Source organism: Nothobranchius furzeri, chromosome 4, assembly GCF_043380555.1.
Source record: "Nothobranchius furzeri strain GRZ-AD chromosome 4, NfurGRZ-RIMD1, whole genome shotgun sequence".
NCBI classification, from domain to species: Eukaryota; Metazoa; Chordata; class Actinopteri; order Cyprinodontiformes; family Nothobranchiidae; genus Nothobranchius; species Nothobranchius furzeri.
The window spans coordinates 2,407,503-2,424,633 of NC_091744.1; the positions used below are offsets into that span (position 1 = coordinate 2,407,503).

A 17,131-nucleotide genomic window follows, 5' to 3' on the forward strand; every position below is an offset into this window, starting at 1 on the left:
CGGGTTCTACCGTTGTCTTTCAAATGATCTCCGCGTTCCACTGGACAATGAATGTGACATACTCTTGTTTCACTCTGTTGCATCATCCCACCCACCAGGCATATAGAGTGCCCTGATTGGCCCACAAAGCGGATAAAGCTCTGTGATTTGTTCACTAAGCAGATAGAGCACTATGATTGGCCCACCATTATGGACCAATCACAGCTCTCTATAGGGGGTTTCAAACACATAAAGAGCTGTGATTGGCTAGCCAGAGTCCTGGTAGGAGCTGCTGAGGTTCCAATGGAGCATGCCTAGACCAAACTTTGCAAAGCAAGAATTTGGTCTAGTTCACTAGGCTAGTGTTTTTCATATTCTGAGTGACAAATGACATCCCATATCTGGCTGAACAGAAGTTAACCTTTATGCGTTCACAAGCTTAGGCTCCAGTGTGTTTTTTTCAAGGATTTCTTGCCCAAAACTTTCAACTAAAATTTTAAGTTAGATATAAGCATAGAAACACCAGGGTAACTGGGCTTTTCTACATCACATAACATGTTGTACAGAGATCATCAGTTTTTTCATGACAGCAGTCCGAAACCACTCACGTAAAAGGTCTAATTATCAAACCAGCTGTGGTTTAAAGAAAACTATTACAGATATAAAGCGTTATAGATTTTAGGGAAAGCAGTTGCTTAGTGCAGGTTGTGTGTGTGCCATCGAGGTGTGTGTGTGGGGCAGGCTGAATACTAAACACCCACACACACTCTGCAGCACCAAACATGTTGGAAGAGGTTCAGTTCTAGCAGGTGCACATACAAGGCCTTTGCTTTTAGTTTACAGCCTCCAAATCAAAAAAATGTGCATTTAAATGTGTATTTTGTGACCTTACTGAAGTATTTGTAATTAAAACTTAAAGGGTTACAAATTCAAACCAATAAATTCAGCTATTCTCACCCTTACTTTTCAAACTAGGAGAGCCTACCTGTTGTGATTAGAATGGAGAATACATGCATTAAAGAGGTCAGAGAAATGATGTGGGGTCAGCTTGGTTTAATCAAACTTTATACGTAACATACTTGAAAATTAGACACAGAAATAACACCTCTGCTGTTTTTATTACAAGAAACGGTTGTGATCGTGTGCATATAGTGAACTGTTATACTTTTTCTGTGCAGAACGGTGGTTTCAAGTCATTTGAGTCAGAACCAATCCTGTTCATGAGCTTGCTCAGGGTAAACGCTTTTGCTAGTGTAATTTTTATGATTTTACGATTTCATTGCTCTTAAAGGAATAGTTCAAGTAATTTCAAGTGGGTTTCTGTGGAAAGATTATGAAAAAAGAAATATCCTACCTGGTGTGTACAGCTCAAACCAGATTTTTTTTAGCAGATTGACAAGCTAATGGCTAGTCACAGTGGGTTTATCCAAGGAGAATTGTTGCAATGTAATGACAAACATGCCAAAAAAATTCACGGGGACTTACATAATGTCACTTCATGACCCCAACAACCATAACGAGGCCATGTTGTTGAAATTGCAAACACACAGGTCAATAAAGTCTATGGTATAAGAGCTTAGAATTAAACATTTATGTTCATGAAATGTATTTGTAACATTTGTGAGATTAGTTGTGTTAAAATTAGTAATCCACCTTGTAACCAGTTTGCTGATCAGAACTAATCTGTATTACTCCAATCAGAAGTGAAACCCAACTTTGAACCATCTCTTAACAATTTAAGCTGCTTTAATCTGCAAAACAAGCAAGCATTTAAACATAAACGGGCACAGAACTATCAACCCTCACTTCAGCTACCATCCCTAGGCCACGACCAGATACGGGAGTGTATATTGCCACGGTAAACGAGAGTGCTAAAAACCCGTCTTTTTCTACATCCAAACGTCTTTTGTTGTCCGTGATTTCAAAAGGCGTTTTTCTTTTTGGCACTCTGGTAGTTTGCCCTAAAGTTAAAGTGGTAGCAGCCGGCTGTTTCTCCTTCTCTGATATTACTCAATGAAGAACCCCTCACACTAGTGGTGTTCTGTTACAAAATGCACAAGTGCGTAATAAGTGGAGGTACCCAGGTACAGCTGATGAAGAAAAGGTTCGAAAAGGCAGACGACCGGATGGGCCAGTCGTTTCCTCATTGAGCCGTGTTATTGACTGAAAAACGACAGAACCACTTCATTTTTTCATATTTATAGCTATGGGCTACTTAGAACGCTGTTAAGAAGCATAAACATATATCTTTAAAATTAGCTTGTTTTGCAGATTTGTCATTGTGGCTTTTACTGTATAATTTACCAGTGAAGTTTAGACATACCAACCAGTTTGGGTGTTTACATCTTTCCCGGTACTTCATAACTAATCAAGACTAACATTTGTACCTTTGACATTATTTCTAGTTTGTTTTTCACTAAATTTGGCATGCAGTTGGGTTTTTGAATGTAGCTAAATCTGTGTTTGGTACATGCTACAACTTTGTAAAGAAAATAAAATCTTGAGCTTTAAACATTGAGCCTGGTCTGACTTTGATTCCATCTATGAGAAGAAGGTTCCAGCAGACCCAAGTGACTGCAACTGAAGCACAAAGGCTTCTATGTGCTGATGCGCTCTGCAGAGGATTTAAAAAAAAGGAAATGAACTCGAGCGGTTTCAATAAAAACACTTTAATAGAGAAACGATTAAAAAAAGAAAATAAACCTGTAAAACACAGCCTAGATCATTCAGTATAACAACCACCAACTGAAATAGTCATATTTTTTGTACCCACAAAGGGAAAAACCAGTGGGGCTGGGAAGCTGGGAGAACAGGTGTGCCATTCACTGCAGCAGGGGAAGAACAGAAGAGTGCCAACAGATAACAGGAAACGATGGTGTTTAGCAAAAGGGTGAACACGGTGCTCTCTGCTGGCTGGGCAAAAGGTTGCTCCCTACTGTCGTGTGCCACACCCAAGTTGCCAGTGACATATTAGTATTGCACAACTGTAGAGATTAGCCAATGACTGATTTGTTAATTTCCTAACACAATCACCAGGGAGCAACCTCAGCTTTAGCCCTTCTAAATAACTGCAGGAGGAAAGAGGGAACCTATATGAACATCACATCTTGTGATCGACATAGTAAAGTAGCGTAACTGTTGATATTGCCACAAGTTATTGTACACATCAAATGATATACAGAAATTAGACTCTGTGGGTTAAACAATATTTTTTTTTACCGTTTTCCATCAATAAATCAATACATAGTGATAAAAACGGGATAACAAAAACAGCCAGGCCATCTCAACATGCACTGAAAGACAAAACCAAACCAAGCATTAAAAATAAACCCATGTTGATTGTTGTACAGCTGTGGTGAGAGAACAAAGCCAAGAGAAATCCAGCGACTTGTTCTGACAAAGTATGTATAGTACAGTTAATTAAGTCATCTAACGGTGCAACATTTAACCCACCCGACAAGATGCTACCTTACAGGATTTATAAAGACGGTGCAACTACCAATCGGGTTGTCCATTTCTAGAACTCCTTATTTTTATTTGTGAATTTGCAAAAGGACATGCCTCTTCTTTTAACAGCTTCTACAAAAGTGAGGCGCTCCCAAAGTTCTCATTTGTAAATACATAGAAAATGCATATTTACAAGTACATGATCTTTGCTCAGTCAGGAGGGAAAAAATGAGTCAAAACTTGAAAACAAAACCAAACCTTTGATGCGTCTCTCAGCTGACTGTTCAATATTAATTTGAGTTTTACGGTGAATGAATGTGATTAGCATTATACGTATATCGCCTCCTAGATGGGGTTCATTCATAAAAGAGTTAAAATCACCTAAACCGTGTGACCTACTCGTCTGAGAACCAGGAAAGAAACCTGCGGAGTGAATTAAAACAAAACATCACCACTTTTGTATTTTCGGATTAAAAAAAAAAAAAGAACGTTGAAAACATTTAAATAAAACTGATTTATCAGCTGCAAAAACACAAGTTTAAAATCTGATCGGACTTTTAAAACGACCACAAGCATTCTTCTTCATATTTCAAGCTTAAAAGAATAAAAAATAAAACAAGCATACTAACAGTCAAAGGTTTTTGAGCAGATTAGGTGTTTTTTACGATAAAACCGAAAAAGATTAAGCTTAAAGGGACTGTAAGGAAGTTTGAAGATTTTATGCTCGCGATCGCCACTCAGGCCTAACGCGTAACTGCAGCTTCAAAAGTAAGCTCATGCATGAGGTGTGCACGCTGTACGTGCACACTCAACAAAAATAACAGCTGAGACAGTTCCGTGTGTGTGTGTGTGGCCCGGAGGACAGACGACAGGAGAACACGCAGCTAATTACTTAACTAGGTTCTGTACCTTTCTCTTCAGCACAGCCGACAAAAGTTTATGACGGGTCAGTCCTCCTGCATGCTCAGATCATTCCCTTCCCTTGCTTGAAAATTGTTCCAAAATGAAAGTTGAACCCACATCTTTTTATCCGTGAATTCAATGCCGTTCGACAAGTGTCAAATAAAAATGTGGGCGTCTTATTACTGTAAAAAATATATCATTAATATAAAAAAGAAACTCAAAATAACAAATTATGTCCACAACTGGAGTCGAACCCAGGTCTTCTGCATGAGAGTCAGATACCTTACTAGGTGAACTAAAGCACCAATGATGTTTGTCATCTGTAACATTTATATCCTTGATGACAGCTGAAACAACGTCAATCCAAAGAACGGCTTGGAGCGAAAATGGCTATTTTGTTGCTGATTTGCAGGAAATATCTAGAAGAAAGTTCTACAGAAAGTAGCTAAGGGTCCTCAGAAATGTTAGCCTGGCAAGCCAGACTAAATAAATGTTTTATTTAGTCTGGCCACGCTCCATTGACGGCTCTCGGTTGTGGGGCGGGTTCTACCGTTGTCTTTCAAATGATCTCCGCGTTCCACTGGACAATGAATGTGACATACTCTTGTTTCACTCTGTTGCATCATCCCACCCACCAGGCATATAGAGTGCCCTGATTGGCCCACAAAGCGGATAAAGCTCTGTTATTTGTTCACTAAGCAGATAGAGCACTATGATTGGCCCACCATTATGGACCAATCACAGCTCTTTATGTGTTTGAAACCCCTCTAGAGAGCTGTGATTGGCTAGCCAGAGTGCTGGTAGGAGCTGCTGAGGTTCCAATGGAGCATGCCTAGACCAAACTTTGCAAAGCAAGAATTTGGTCTAGTTCACTAGGCTACAGAAATGTAGCTAGGTTCATCACTAGGCGTTAGGAACCGTGACAAAGTCGCCGAGTTGGCACTACCTCACTCTCTGCTGATAACGCTACGGATAGCAAATGCTACGGGCGATGCCTGAGCGTGAACGCGCATGAAGCAGCCTGCTCGACCCGAGCAGCTCTCTTTTTCTGTGATTTTACAGAAAAACAGGCAATCACAGTAAAAAGGCCAGGGCTCATTCTACAGGACCAGGGCATTGCAGGAGAATGTGTGAAGAAGACATTTATTATTTCTATACATGTTTTGGCTGTCAAAACTTCCTTATAGTCCCTTTAATAAGTGTCTCAAGATAACGGAAACATTTTTCACTTAAATAAATGTCTTATTAAAACTGAAAAACTGCAAAAGATAAAACGTCTAAACAAAGCCTTATTGATCATTAAATATCAGTTCAACGTTACATTGTTACTCAGTTAATCAGATGCTTTTTATGGGGTTTGTCAAAGATCCTAAATTTTCTAATTTCGTGAAAAACGTACAGCAAGGGAAAGAATTTTAAAAAGGGCTCTTTTTCAATCCACTTCAAATACCGGATTGTACCAGATTGAATCACTCATTGGTTCAAACAGCACCCTTCTAAAGTAGCTAAAAGTATTAAGAGAACTTTTTTGCACTTTTGAGGTGATGGGAGATTTAAAATTCACGAGAAAAATGTGTTTGAGTAACTTAAATTTTTAATGTCTGCATAAAATGTACCAGAATATTTAAAATAAGATTTTACAATTAAAACAATACATCTATGACAAGAAATCCAAACATGTACATACATTTTCTTATTATAAAAATGTAAATTTTGGGGAAGAAAAGTATTTTTCACACAAATACCAATTTTTTTGCTTCAGTTTTCCATTCTTCGTCTGTTTTAGCATGCTCAAAAACATTTGACTGGAGGTAAATAACCCACGGTAATCACGACTCACAATGACCAAGCTTTCTCTTCACTTACGCAGACCTTCAGACCAAAAAAACTTTCAAAAATAATCCGCGGACCAACAGTTACTGAAATGATCAGATCTGATGCTCTGACAAACAAGCACCAGCAAAATAAAACATAACGGAACTATTCTGCTCAAACAAGCAGCGTGGTTCATCTGATCACAGAAAGCATCGTCTCGCGTTCTTAGAGCTTTAAAGCCGACAGAGAATGAAACACACGACCGATTCAGCGACAGTTTCACACTGAATCTAGTCTTCCCGATGACGTCTTGGTGAAAATTAAATGAAAACTGGAGTTGTTTTTTCTATAATCACATTTACCACTAAATTACCAAAGATTATTTTAAAGTAAGGATGACTAAAAGTTGAAAGGGGGCAGGAAAAAAAACTATTCATAATGCAAATACTAACATGATTTATGTGGTGTACAATTCAGTCTTTTTATTTTCTTTATCTGTACAGATTAGAGGAAAATTTATCTACTTCTATACACTGTTCTATGCTGTTGGTCGGTTGACCACTTAGCCGTTGTTACAAAAACACAGTATTATGAGCTGTTGATGTCTACTTGAAACTTGGAAAAAAAGCAAAAACAAGCATTTTTTTATATTTAAGAAAAAAATTCTTTTAAAAAAGCAGGAAGCTAAGTGGTCAGCCAAGTGTTACCTTTTTTTTTAGTTTTTATATTATTTTATTTATTTATTTTTAAGCATTACTTACATGTACAAGTGTAGATAATATAAGTATATATATTCATATATACATAGTGAGTATGTATATATATATACCAGTAATGCATTTGTTATATATACTGACTTTCTTCACAGATATGTCAAAGAAAAAACATTACCAACAAGAAGTCAAAGTGATTAAAAAATGCAGGAAAACAAACCTACTGGTAGAAACCAAATTATAAATGCACTTTACACACATTTTTTTTTTGTTTATTATTTTTTTACCATTTTTTGCTTGGATTTTATTATTTTATTTGATCACCTATTAAGTGGGAGAAGTGACACTCATTTAAAGTAGGAGTAGTATCCGTTGCTACCATTTGAACTTCCAATACTCAGCTCTTGAAGGAGGGAAAGAGGGTTACTATTCTTTTTGACCTGTTCAGGGCGAACAGCTCGGGGTTTCGGGGGAGCGCGGAGGGCGCTTGCGTATGACATGGTGGGGGCTTTGTTTAAATTTGGAGCCCCCTGGGTGGCCTCTGTTGGAGCCTGTGGTGGCGGTGGTGGCTGCTGCTGCTTTTTATTTGACATTAGAGGAGGAAACTGGTGCTGATGGGAGGTGATGCTGTGTGGATGGGTGGGCTGTGTGGCTGTGGGCTCAGCCTTCACCTGCTCATCAGTTTGACGGAGAACCTTGGACGCTGAAAAGTGGTTCAACCATTAGTAAGTTGGACAAATTAAACATGATTTAAAATAGCTTTACAATAACATAAAGCCAATTAACAGAAACTTACCCATAAGGTCGCGATGTTGAGCCAGAGCATTGGATCCGTTACATGGAATGTTCTGAAATTTACCAGGACCTGCACCATTACTGGGCCAGAGGTGGTCTTGTGGGAGATAGTTATAGGAGGGGTGTGGGTGCTGATGATGCTGCATATGAGAATGATCCTGGGGGTCTGACGGACAGGGCTGGGCATTGTGGGTGTTGGCTAGAGATGGTTCATCTGGGTAGCTGGAGGAAATGCGGCGCTGATAAAGAGGCCGGCCCGGACCTCGTGGTTCATACTGCACAAACACAAGTGGAGAAATGATGACACATTAAGTTAAATAATTAGATTCAAAAGAAATGACACAAGAAACTCAAAAGAGGTCTAACAACTGGAAATTGTTCTTTGAGCCTAGTTATTGCATATGAAAAATTATTGGGGCTCAAAATGGCCCAGGAGCCCTGAAAAACTGCCCAAAACGACATCGATATAAAGCCCTGCAATGGAAAGTCTGGTTTACCCCACCCACTCAGCCAGGTTATGAAAATGTAATGGGCGTGTGGGAATGTTGATCTGTCTGGCATTCATTCTGTCTGAATATTCACCGTGTATCTTGGAACATGAATGGTGTTCCAACATTATTTGTTACTTTCCTCTTTTTCGGCAAGGGTTTTTAGCAGTTTAGCTAGCTTGGACTAGCATTAGCTGTACATCAGACTACCATTGTTCTTCAGTAAGCATTGCTGTAACCAAAGCTAAATATTTTGCCAATATTGAAGTGGGATGGCAAATGAAAATTTAAGGCTGTGTGTCTAAGCTGATGTGTTAAACCAGATTTCCTCAAAACAAACTCTGTGGCCATTACTTTGTTGTTGTCGAATTTAGGCAACGTGAAGTGTCCGATATGCCAAAAAGTCTGTCTCCAACCTGCTTTCCTATGCTCATATCATGGTTCATTCTGGAAAAAAAAAAAGCTGGTATAACACGTCAAGTTGCATCCCAATCTATGCTAATGTCTACAATAACTAAACATGCTAGCCGAGGCTAGTGCTAACGCTAGCTCAAGAAACTCCTAATGCTTGCCCGAGCTACTGCTAACGTCATTGTTAGACAAGAAGAAAACAACAAAGAACAATGTTGGCACAAACAAGTAATATTCCAGGTTATTGGGACTATCTAGCCTGGCCAGCCATCCTATATATGTGAGCATATAGTCTGGCCACGACCCATAGACTCAGTCTTGGGATGGGATCTACAGTTGGCTTTAAAACTGAACAACATGACATACTCACCACTACAGATGTCAGTCAAAATGGAAGAAGATTCAGATACATCCTTTTTCTAAATAAAGGACTGAAGTACCTCTATCAGCTCTTGACTTAAAGAAAAGCCCAAGCCTAAAAAATCCAAATTCGAGGCCAAAGTCATTTCAAACAAGCCGTCGCCATCTTAGCTTTTCCACTCAGTTGCAGTAACATCCCGCAACCAAACCAATAAAGCACTGTGACTGGTAAGACACAAGATAGTTTGGGCAAACTGAGGTTCCAATAGAGCCTGGCTAGACTGATCTATAAAGCAATACCATTCTGCTATGATCTGTCTTAATTTCTAGGCTAGGGAGTATCCAGGCATTGAATGAATGCCAGAAATGTCCAGAGCTTGCTTATTGAGTTATTCGGATAAACGACTGTACAGAGTTTCTAGCTTCAGGGTTGAAGAACTTTTTTTATTTGACCGAATTTAAAAAAAACAGATCACTGTGCTAACTAGGTCAGCAGTTCTTACCTCATCTACACTGTGAAGGGTTGTAGTTGCTGATGATCTGGGGGACAGTGGGTGGTAGGGCTCTGGGTTAGGACCTGGATTTTGTTGGTGTGGCTGCTGTGGCAGGGGTTGTTGTAGCTGCTGTAGCTGCTGCTGTTGTTGATGCAGCTGCTGCTGTTGGTGCTGCTGCTGGTGATGCTGCATCAGAACCTGCTCCTGTCTGCTGGGGTGAGCCATGATGGGCAGTCCATAGAGAAGACCATGGCCCTGGTTCCCCAGCAAGTGGTTCTGCTGTGATGCAGATGCACCTCCACCATGGGGCCACTGAGCTTCTTGCAGAAGATATTTGACCTGGGAGGAAGGTGGGCTGCCAGAGTGAGCTGGTGGCTGATTTGGGTAGCTACCTGTATTGTACAGGGAGTTCCCCATGTGCTGTTGCTGCTGCAGAGCCTGATTGTTGAGAAGGTTTTCATTAAGGAGGTTGCGACTTGTATTGTGGGAGTAAAGTCCTGAAGGAAAGGGGCCAGCGTGATTGGACATGGCAACTAAAGAGGAAGAAGAGTCGTCTGAAGAGCGGCTCTGGGACTGTCGATACTGAAGGAGTCGAGATTGGGGTGGAGGTTGCATCTCTGTTGCTTCTCTGGCTTCTGGCTGATCCTGTGGGGGCACCTCTCTCAGGAGGCCTGGATACCTTGGAATTATAAAGTCATAGTGTAAAAATCAGTAAACGAAAAGAGTTCATCACAACAAAATGTCAGTGACACAAATCTGACATTAAGCTCGACGAAATTACATATTCTATTCTGATTTAATGATGTCATTTAGGGTTGTCACGGTAACCGGTATAAGGTAAACCCCGGTAAAAAAGTTGACAATAAAAATAACCGTCCAGTTTTTAAAAAACTAAATTATCTCGGTGGGTTTACCGTGGCCGCGGTTTCGGCGCGGTGACCCTTACCAGCCACCGTCGCTTCAGCTGAAGTTCCCGCGGCGTGCACACGCACTTTTTAGTTTGCAACGGCACCAAAACTTTGAAGCTGAAATAACGGCCGAAGGAGGAGACGGCAGCGCCCAGGACATCCATCAGCCCTCAAAGAAGACTAAATCGGAAGTATGGGCATATTTTGGATTTCTGAAAAATGCTGAGGGACAGTTAATAGAAGACTGCTATCCCGTTTGCAGAACATGCAGGAAACAAGTGTCTGCAAAAGGCAGCAACACTTCGAATCTAATGGCACATCTGCGTGACGATCACCCACGTCTCTACAGCCAGTGCAAGGTAAGTTAACATTAGCATTTTAGCTTAAATGCATGACGTGAGGACTTTTGGTTGAGGGAGAATGCAACGAGTCACTATATACTGCAGCCGCAGCGTCCTCTGCCAGCATTTAAACCGTGTCACGGACACCCTGTTGCTGGATGAAGCATCTTATTTGTTGATGATGAAGAGAAATATACGATTAGTTCCTTGTCATTGATTTGTTTACTTATTCAATGCCATTTATACTTGAACATTTGGATTTGATTACATAGTGTAGTAGTTATTTTAGTCATTTGTTTAAAGTGGCTATTTATTTTAAATACATGTTTTTTAAGGTTGACTTGTACAGTGCTCAAGTCAAGTGTGGACTGGAGTTTTAGATTTTCATTTTGATAATGAAGAAAACAAGTATATGAGAAAACAAGTGGTGTTTCTTTGATTTGTTTACATATTGTTTATGTTTTAAATGTTTGGATTTGTATCATTTAAACCTGCACTGACTACTGTAACATGTTCCAGAAAAAGAAGCTATTTGTTCCTTTACTTGTGAAAAGTTGCACTTTTGCTAAGGCTTTGTGTTATTTTAGGTTTAATAAACATGTTAAACCTTTTCAGAACTATTTCAGTTTGTGTAGAACAGGACTATCAATGCTTTCTGAACATATGCAACACCGTTTAAAAAATACCGCGATAATACCGAAAACCATGATAATTTTGGTCACAATAACCGTGAGGTTACATTTTCATACCGTGACAACCCTAATGTCATTACACAAAGGCTTTAATATGTATCAGACTGACCTGGCGAACGTCGGCCCCGTTGAGGCAGAAGGAACTGCTTCATCCTCCATACTGGCACTATGAGCCCAGGTTGCTGCTCGAAGGAGCTGAGGGGGAAATCGAGCCGTGCCAGATTGAGCAAGGTGGGCGAGCTGCTGGGGCAAAGGAAAGGCAACGTTTCCCTGAAGGTAAGGACCCGCTGCTTCCCCCCACTGGCCCAGTCTGGCTGCCTGCTGCTGGCTCATGGCTTCTAGAGCCAACGGACTGTGGACATCTGAAAGGGTAAGATATGATGGGTCAATGTTACAATCCTCAAAATGTAACATTTTCTATGTGAACGCTTTGAGTGAAAAATGAAGAAAAAGATGATGTGATCACGACAATGATCCACAGTTTTCTGATCCAGAGGAGGAAAATGGTCCAGGGCTGTGGTTTTTCTGGGCTTCCTTTGCAGAACGTGACCACTTATGACTGGCGTTAGGCATCAAACACCGATTGGAACCGGGACTAATTAAAGCCATCGTGCTAGGTGAGCAGCCTTTCTCTCTAGTGGACACCAAGTTCTGCCCACTAGGAGCCGCCATGCGTAATAAATAAATACATCTAATAACAAATCTCACAGCATTTACACATGCAACATGTTTTAGGCGTTTTCCTGCTCTAACTCGCCTGTTCAGCAACTCATCAACCTCTACAGAAGCCCGTTAATCACATGCGGATTTAAATCAGGTGTGTTGGAGCAGGGAAACAACTAAAACATGCTGCATAACGGCCCTTTGGAACCAGGAATGAAACCCCTGATTTGGACTGTTGAGAACTTTTAACGTTTTAAATCTGTTCGCAGCTACATGCACGTGTTTCAGTTGCTGCTGCAGCATGATGGTGCAGATTCTCAGCCATCATGGACATGATCATCTTTTAAGTTTTAATCCAAACAACCGGACTTTTCTGGTTATCTTGAAGATGTTTCACCTCAAATCCAAGAGGCTTCTTCAGTTCTAAACTAGGGGTTGTGTGTAGAAGGCTTAGAAGTTGTCTTATTATAACTACATAGAACACGTATGACCAACCCGTGTGACTGTTGTCTGTAGCAGAAAACCAAATCTGATCATCTTTAGACGCTTGATTTTAGAAAGTTCAAATAATAAAATTCATGGAAAAGTTCAAGCTGTTTAATCAAGTAAGACCTACGGTTAGCTAAGTTAGCTAGGTCTTTGGACCCTGCCTCTTGAAAGAATCCGAACTGAGAATTGTTAGGGACCGGAATCAAAATGAGGAATTGGAAAACTGGGCCTTTTTATGCAGTTAAATAATTCATTTATAAATAATTCTTTTTTTTTCTTTGCATCCTTCTGACTCTGTTGTCACTTTTTTTGGTTTGACCGGGATTATGAAACTAAATTAAACAGTCTGGGTTCGTGTTCAATATTTCATTTGACTTGAATCAGAAAACTCAAAGCACTTTTCTGAAAATACTTAAAATTAACAACCAAAAATCCCCCAAGGCATCGATGAATTCTTCTCCTAGCTAGCCATTCATTACATAACATTAACACTGGAAGTGTTGCTCCTCCTCTGAGATAATTGAAAACAAAACAAAGAAGGAAAAATGAGTTCCATCTTCGCTCTCATTATAAAGTTGACAATTAATCAAATGTGTTTTTAATCATCCCCGTCTTATTTCCTTATCGCATGAATTTAGGGATTTTAATGAAAAAGATGTAATGGAAAATACTGAAATAAAAGTTAGGTTCTATTTCCAGGGATTTTATTCATAATAGAAAAAAAAAGTATGTTGAAAAAGTTGAAGTTGGGTTTTAAAACATTCAAATTGTGTCGACTGTTAATTAGGGATGGGTACCTTTGACATTTGAATCGATCCAGTACTAATTCCCGGTACCTAGGAATCGATACCGGTACTTAACGGTACCAATTTTCGATACTTTTGAGTGTTTAATATTTTAATTCTCTTTTATAATTAAATATATAATTTTCTCAATATATAACAATATTTGATAAATATCACGATAAATAACATACAACTGTTTGTATTTTAACATCGTCCTTGTAGTTTTATAAGCTGATAATTAAACTGAAGCAAACACCTTTACTGTGAACTAAATTTACTGTGTATCTTCATTCCTTTTGCCGTCCTTTTTCATTTGATTTTTCCTACTGGGAAGTTAGAATTTCTGAGGAGAAAGCGAACGCACCATTAGATGATAACAACGGTGGCATATGAAGCTAACATATCAAGCTAACGTTATCTTAAACAGTTTATTTAGCTGCTGGAGCAGATTAAAACGATGATGCCTCACACTTAGATCGTTGTCGCTGGTTTCATCTTCACCCAATCACCCGTCACATTTAGTAAAGTGAAGCCAAACTTTAGAGCGCGTTCATGTTCTTCTAGTCGGAAATTCAGAGTTCCGAGGAGAAAGCGAACGCACCATTAGCGAAACGGAAGCTAACATATCAAGCTAACGTTATCTTAAACATTTTATTTACCTACCGGAGCAGATTAAGATGAGGATGTCTCACTTAGATCGTTGTCGCTGGTTTCATCATCACCCAGTTACCCATCACATTTAGTGAAGTGGACCCAAGCTTTAGCGTGCGTTCTTTCTACCATGCTGCTCTGTTTACAACTCGCTCGCAGCGACCGATGACATAACGCTCTTGCGCATGCGCAGCTGTCTTGGCAAGCTCTCGTTATGAAGGACGGGTACCGAAACGAGGCACCGTTTGAAATGACGTGAATCGGTGCTCGGACAGTACTATGGAATTTGGTCGGTACCTTAAAAAGTACCAAATTCGGTACACATCCCTATTGTTAATCATTAATTAGTTAATATTCTAGAAGTATGACTTATTTCATGATTTAGTTTCTTACTCACCCATACCATCTCCAAGACTTCCATCCTGTCCATCCTCACCAAAGTTGCCGGCTCTGTTGTGTTGCTGTGGCAGACCCGGATGATGCCCCGCAGCGTGGCCCATTGAAGTCCTAATGGAGCTTTTCATGTCCTCCACACCACCGGGCTCTGCCCTATCCGCGGTGGGCGACTGCACAGATCTGTGGGGGGGTATGGAGCCACTGAAGAAGGAAGCGTGGTTTCCACCAGCAAAGGCGGGGCTGAGCTGTTGCTGCTGACTCTGTTGGGTCATTCCTGGATGCTGGGGCTGGTTGACCCAATAAGGAAGTTTAGAAACGGGGTACTGTTGGGGGAAAGTTCTTCCACCAGCAGGATGTGGAGGAAACGCTGGATTGGGTGGTGCCAGGTGGTAGTTGAGGGATCTTTGGGTAGCTGAAGGATCTTTACGATGGAGGAGAACATTGGGAAAACCAACGACACCCTCGGTTTGGGGCTCTAAAGTTCGAATTTGGCCTGTGTCTAGATCTCCCTGTAGGGAAAAGGAAACAAAAGAAAATTACAATTATAATTTGGTTTTTATGCAGATAAAGAGCTTTTGATCAACAGAATCTAAAACATCAACTTGCCTGTTTTTCCCTTATGTCTGCGTTTTTCCTCTCTGGCGTTTGTAGACGGTTTTGTTCAGACTTTGGACATCCTTCTACTTTACCTAAAACGTGTCAATAAAAGACATCGTCAAACAAAGCTGTCTAAAGTGTTCCTTAATTTGTGAAGTGTAGCGAACCATTTGATATTGAAATTAAAATAAAGGCACACCATTTCTGACGGAGTCAGCCTGTAGCTCCTTCTCAGGGCTGGGCTGGCCCATTCCTAATGGGGAGGGGTGTGTCACCGCGCTGTATGGGACGGGGGAGCCTTGGTTCTGCGGCTGCAGCAGATTTAAGTTGTAGGCCATGGCTGCAGGGTGGTTCATGATGCGAGGATCCACAGCAAAGCGGTTCTGGTAACCAGGCCAGGGCAGCTTGGGACAAAAAATGACTTCTCACTAAAATTTCTCACGATGAAAACAGATATTTTCCATCAAAAGAACACGTCACTGGCACACGTTAAAAGAAGGATGTCACTCACTGGCAGAGGCATGGACATTACCATATTTCCTCCGTAAACGGCTGGAACATAGAGAATACTGGCGCCTGTTTGTGGATCGATCCTCTGAACGGGACTCGGTGACTTCCCTATTCCAGCCGGTGTACCGCCCAGAGGGGGTGTGAACGCTCGAATTGGGTTTCCCATCAACACAGCAGAGTTGGACTGAACTGCAATCAGAGAAACACAAGTGGTGATAGAACCTACTGCTGCAGCTCAGATTGTCTGGATTAAACCAGAATTGTGTTTTAGATTGAAGTGCAGATTTTCACCCTTTCACTTCTGATGCTTTCTGACTAATGAAATCTACATTTAAATGGGTTCCAGATGCCTGTGATTATTCAACTGCAAGTAGAGATCAACCAATATGGGTTCTTCTATTGATCATAACAATGATTAGAGGCAGGAGGATGTAGCCTAGGAACCTCCGGCATCTAATAAAAACAATCATTATCACACATATAACGACATCAACAACTCATCGGGGGTTTTCAAGGGTAGTTTAAACTCATTTAGCAACAACAGATACAGTTTATAAGCTTGACTCGCCCATATTCCAGTCAGCATTGACAAAACTCAATTCAATTCAGTTCAAGTTTATTTACGTAGCGCCAAATAACGACAAGAGTCGTCTCAAGGCACTTCACATAGTAAACATTCCAATACAGGTCAGTTCATTAGCCAATCAGAAAAAAGTTTCCTACAGAGGAACACAGCCAATTGGAACAAGTTACTGACTGGTGTCAGTGATTTGTTGGCTGGTGTCACTGTAACGTGCCAGTGACTTTACGCAGACTTAACTCCTCAGATGAGTAGCAAAACAACTTCAAGAAACCAAAGAGGTCCAGTTGCCTACATTTGATCCCTTTTGGATTACCTGGATGTCTACGAACCTTCACCAGCATTTGCTCTACTCGGTATTGAAATCAAACATTGACCCAAAGTTAACAAAACTAATCAGGTATTACATATAAAACAAGTAGATAAAACAGAATTTCAGTTGACGATGCTTTAGAGCATTTTGAAGCAGTGGTTTTTCAGGAGCTTAAAATATGTTTAACTCGTTAACTGCCCATGATGACAAAAGTCGTCATTAGCATTTTTTTTTTACTGTGTGGGCGTCGGAACGAGCCCCCGCACCGAGAACAAACATCCTACCTCTAAAGCCAATCTTCATCCACATACATCACACGTCATGTGACCAGGAAGCAGAAAATCAAAGTGTTAGGAGATCGTTTTGGGCCGCTGCTGTAAAAAAAGTGAGGCGCGAACCAGAAGAGCTTCTGCCGGTCACAATTCAACAACAGATTATGAAAGAACGGATAATGTTCGAAACGCACGGATTCTTCCTGACGTAAGAGGCGAGTCTACTCTTTGTTTTGTTAGTTTTGGTGTTGACATCATATTAGCGCGCAACACTCTAGGACTCTTAAAAAACAGTGAAACCACTGAAAAACGCTGGCAGCAAAAGGCTTTTCTGATCAGGAAATGGCTGACAGTGACTGAGTTAAAGTAAAATCTACAGCAGCACTAGGCTGTCCGCGGATGTGCCCGACTTCATCATGAACCAAATTAGTTGGTTTGCATTTGCATTTTATTTGCAATATTTCAGACACCTAATTTATTTTATTATTGAACACATTCAACAGCTGAAACGATGGACGTTGAACTGCAC

The 17,131-nt window shown here is 40.6% G+C and overlaps 1 protein-coding gene across 2 annotated transcripts in view; it reads right to left on the minus strand.

Moving 5' to 3' along the window:
* Positions 1-7,135: 7,135 nt before the first annotated feature.
* helz (helicase with zinc finger) overlaps positions 7,136-17,131 on the minus strand; it is a 64,509-nt gene continuing 54,513 nt past the window's right edge. Inside the window, exons 26-33 of one of the 2 annotated variants that reach the window (XM_015968877.3) lie at positions 15,460-15,626; positions 15,127-15,331; positions 14,937-15,019; positions 14,332-14,839; positions 11,456-11,708; positions 9,415-10,084; positions 7,654-7,927; positions 7,136-7,560 (exon numbers count right to left, since the gene is read on the minus strand). In XM_015968877.3, the coding sequence (XP_015824363.1) occupies positions 7,205-7,560; positions 7,654-7,927; positions 9,415-10,084; positions 11,456-11,708; positions 14,332-14,839; positions 14,937-15,019; positions 15,127-15,331; positions 15,460-15,626 (2,516 nt within the window). In that variant the 3' untranslated portion in view covers positions 7,136-7,204. Of the gene's footprint in view, positions 7,561-7,653; positions 7,928-9,414; positions 10,085-11,455; positions 11,709-14,331; positions 14,840-14,936; positions 15,020-15,126; positions 15,332-15,438; positions 15,627-17,131 lie in introns of both variants that reach the window. The other variant, XM_015968868.3, reaches the window with a different exon arrangement.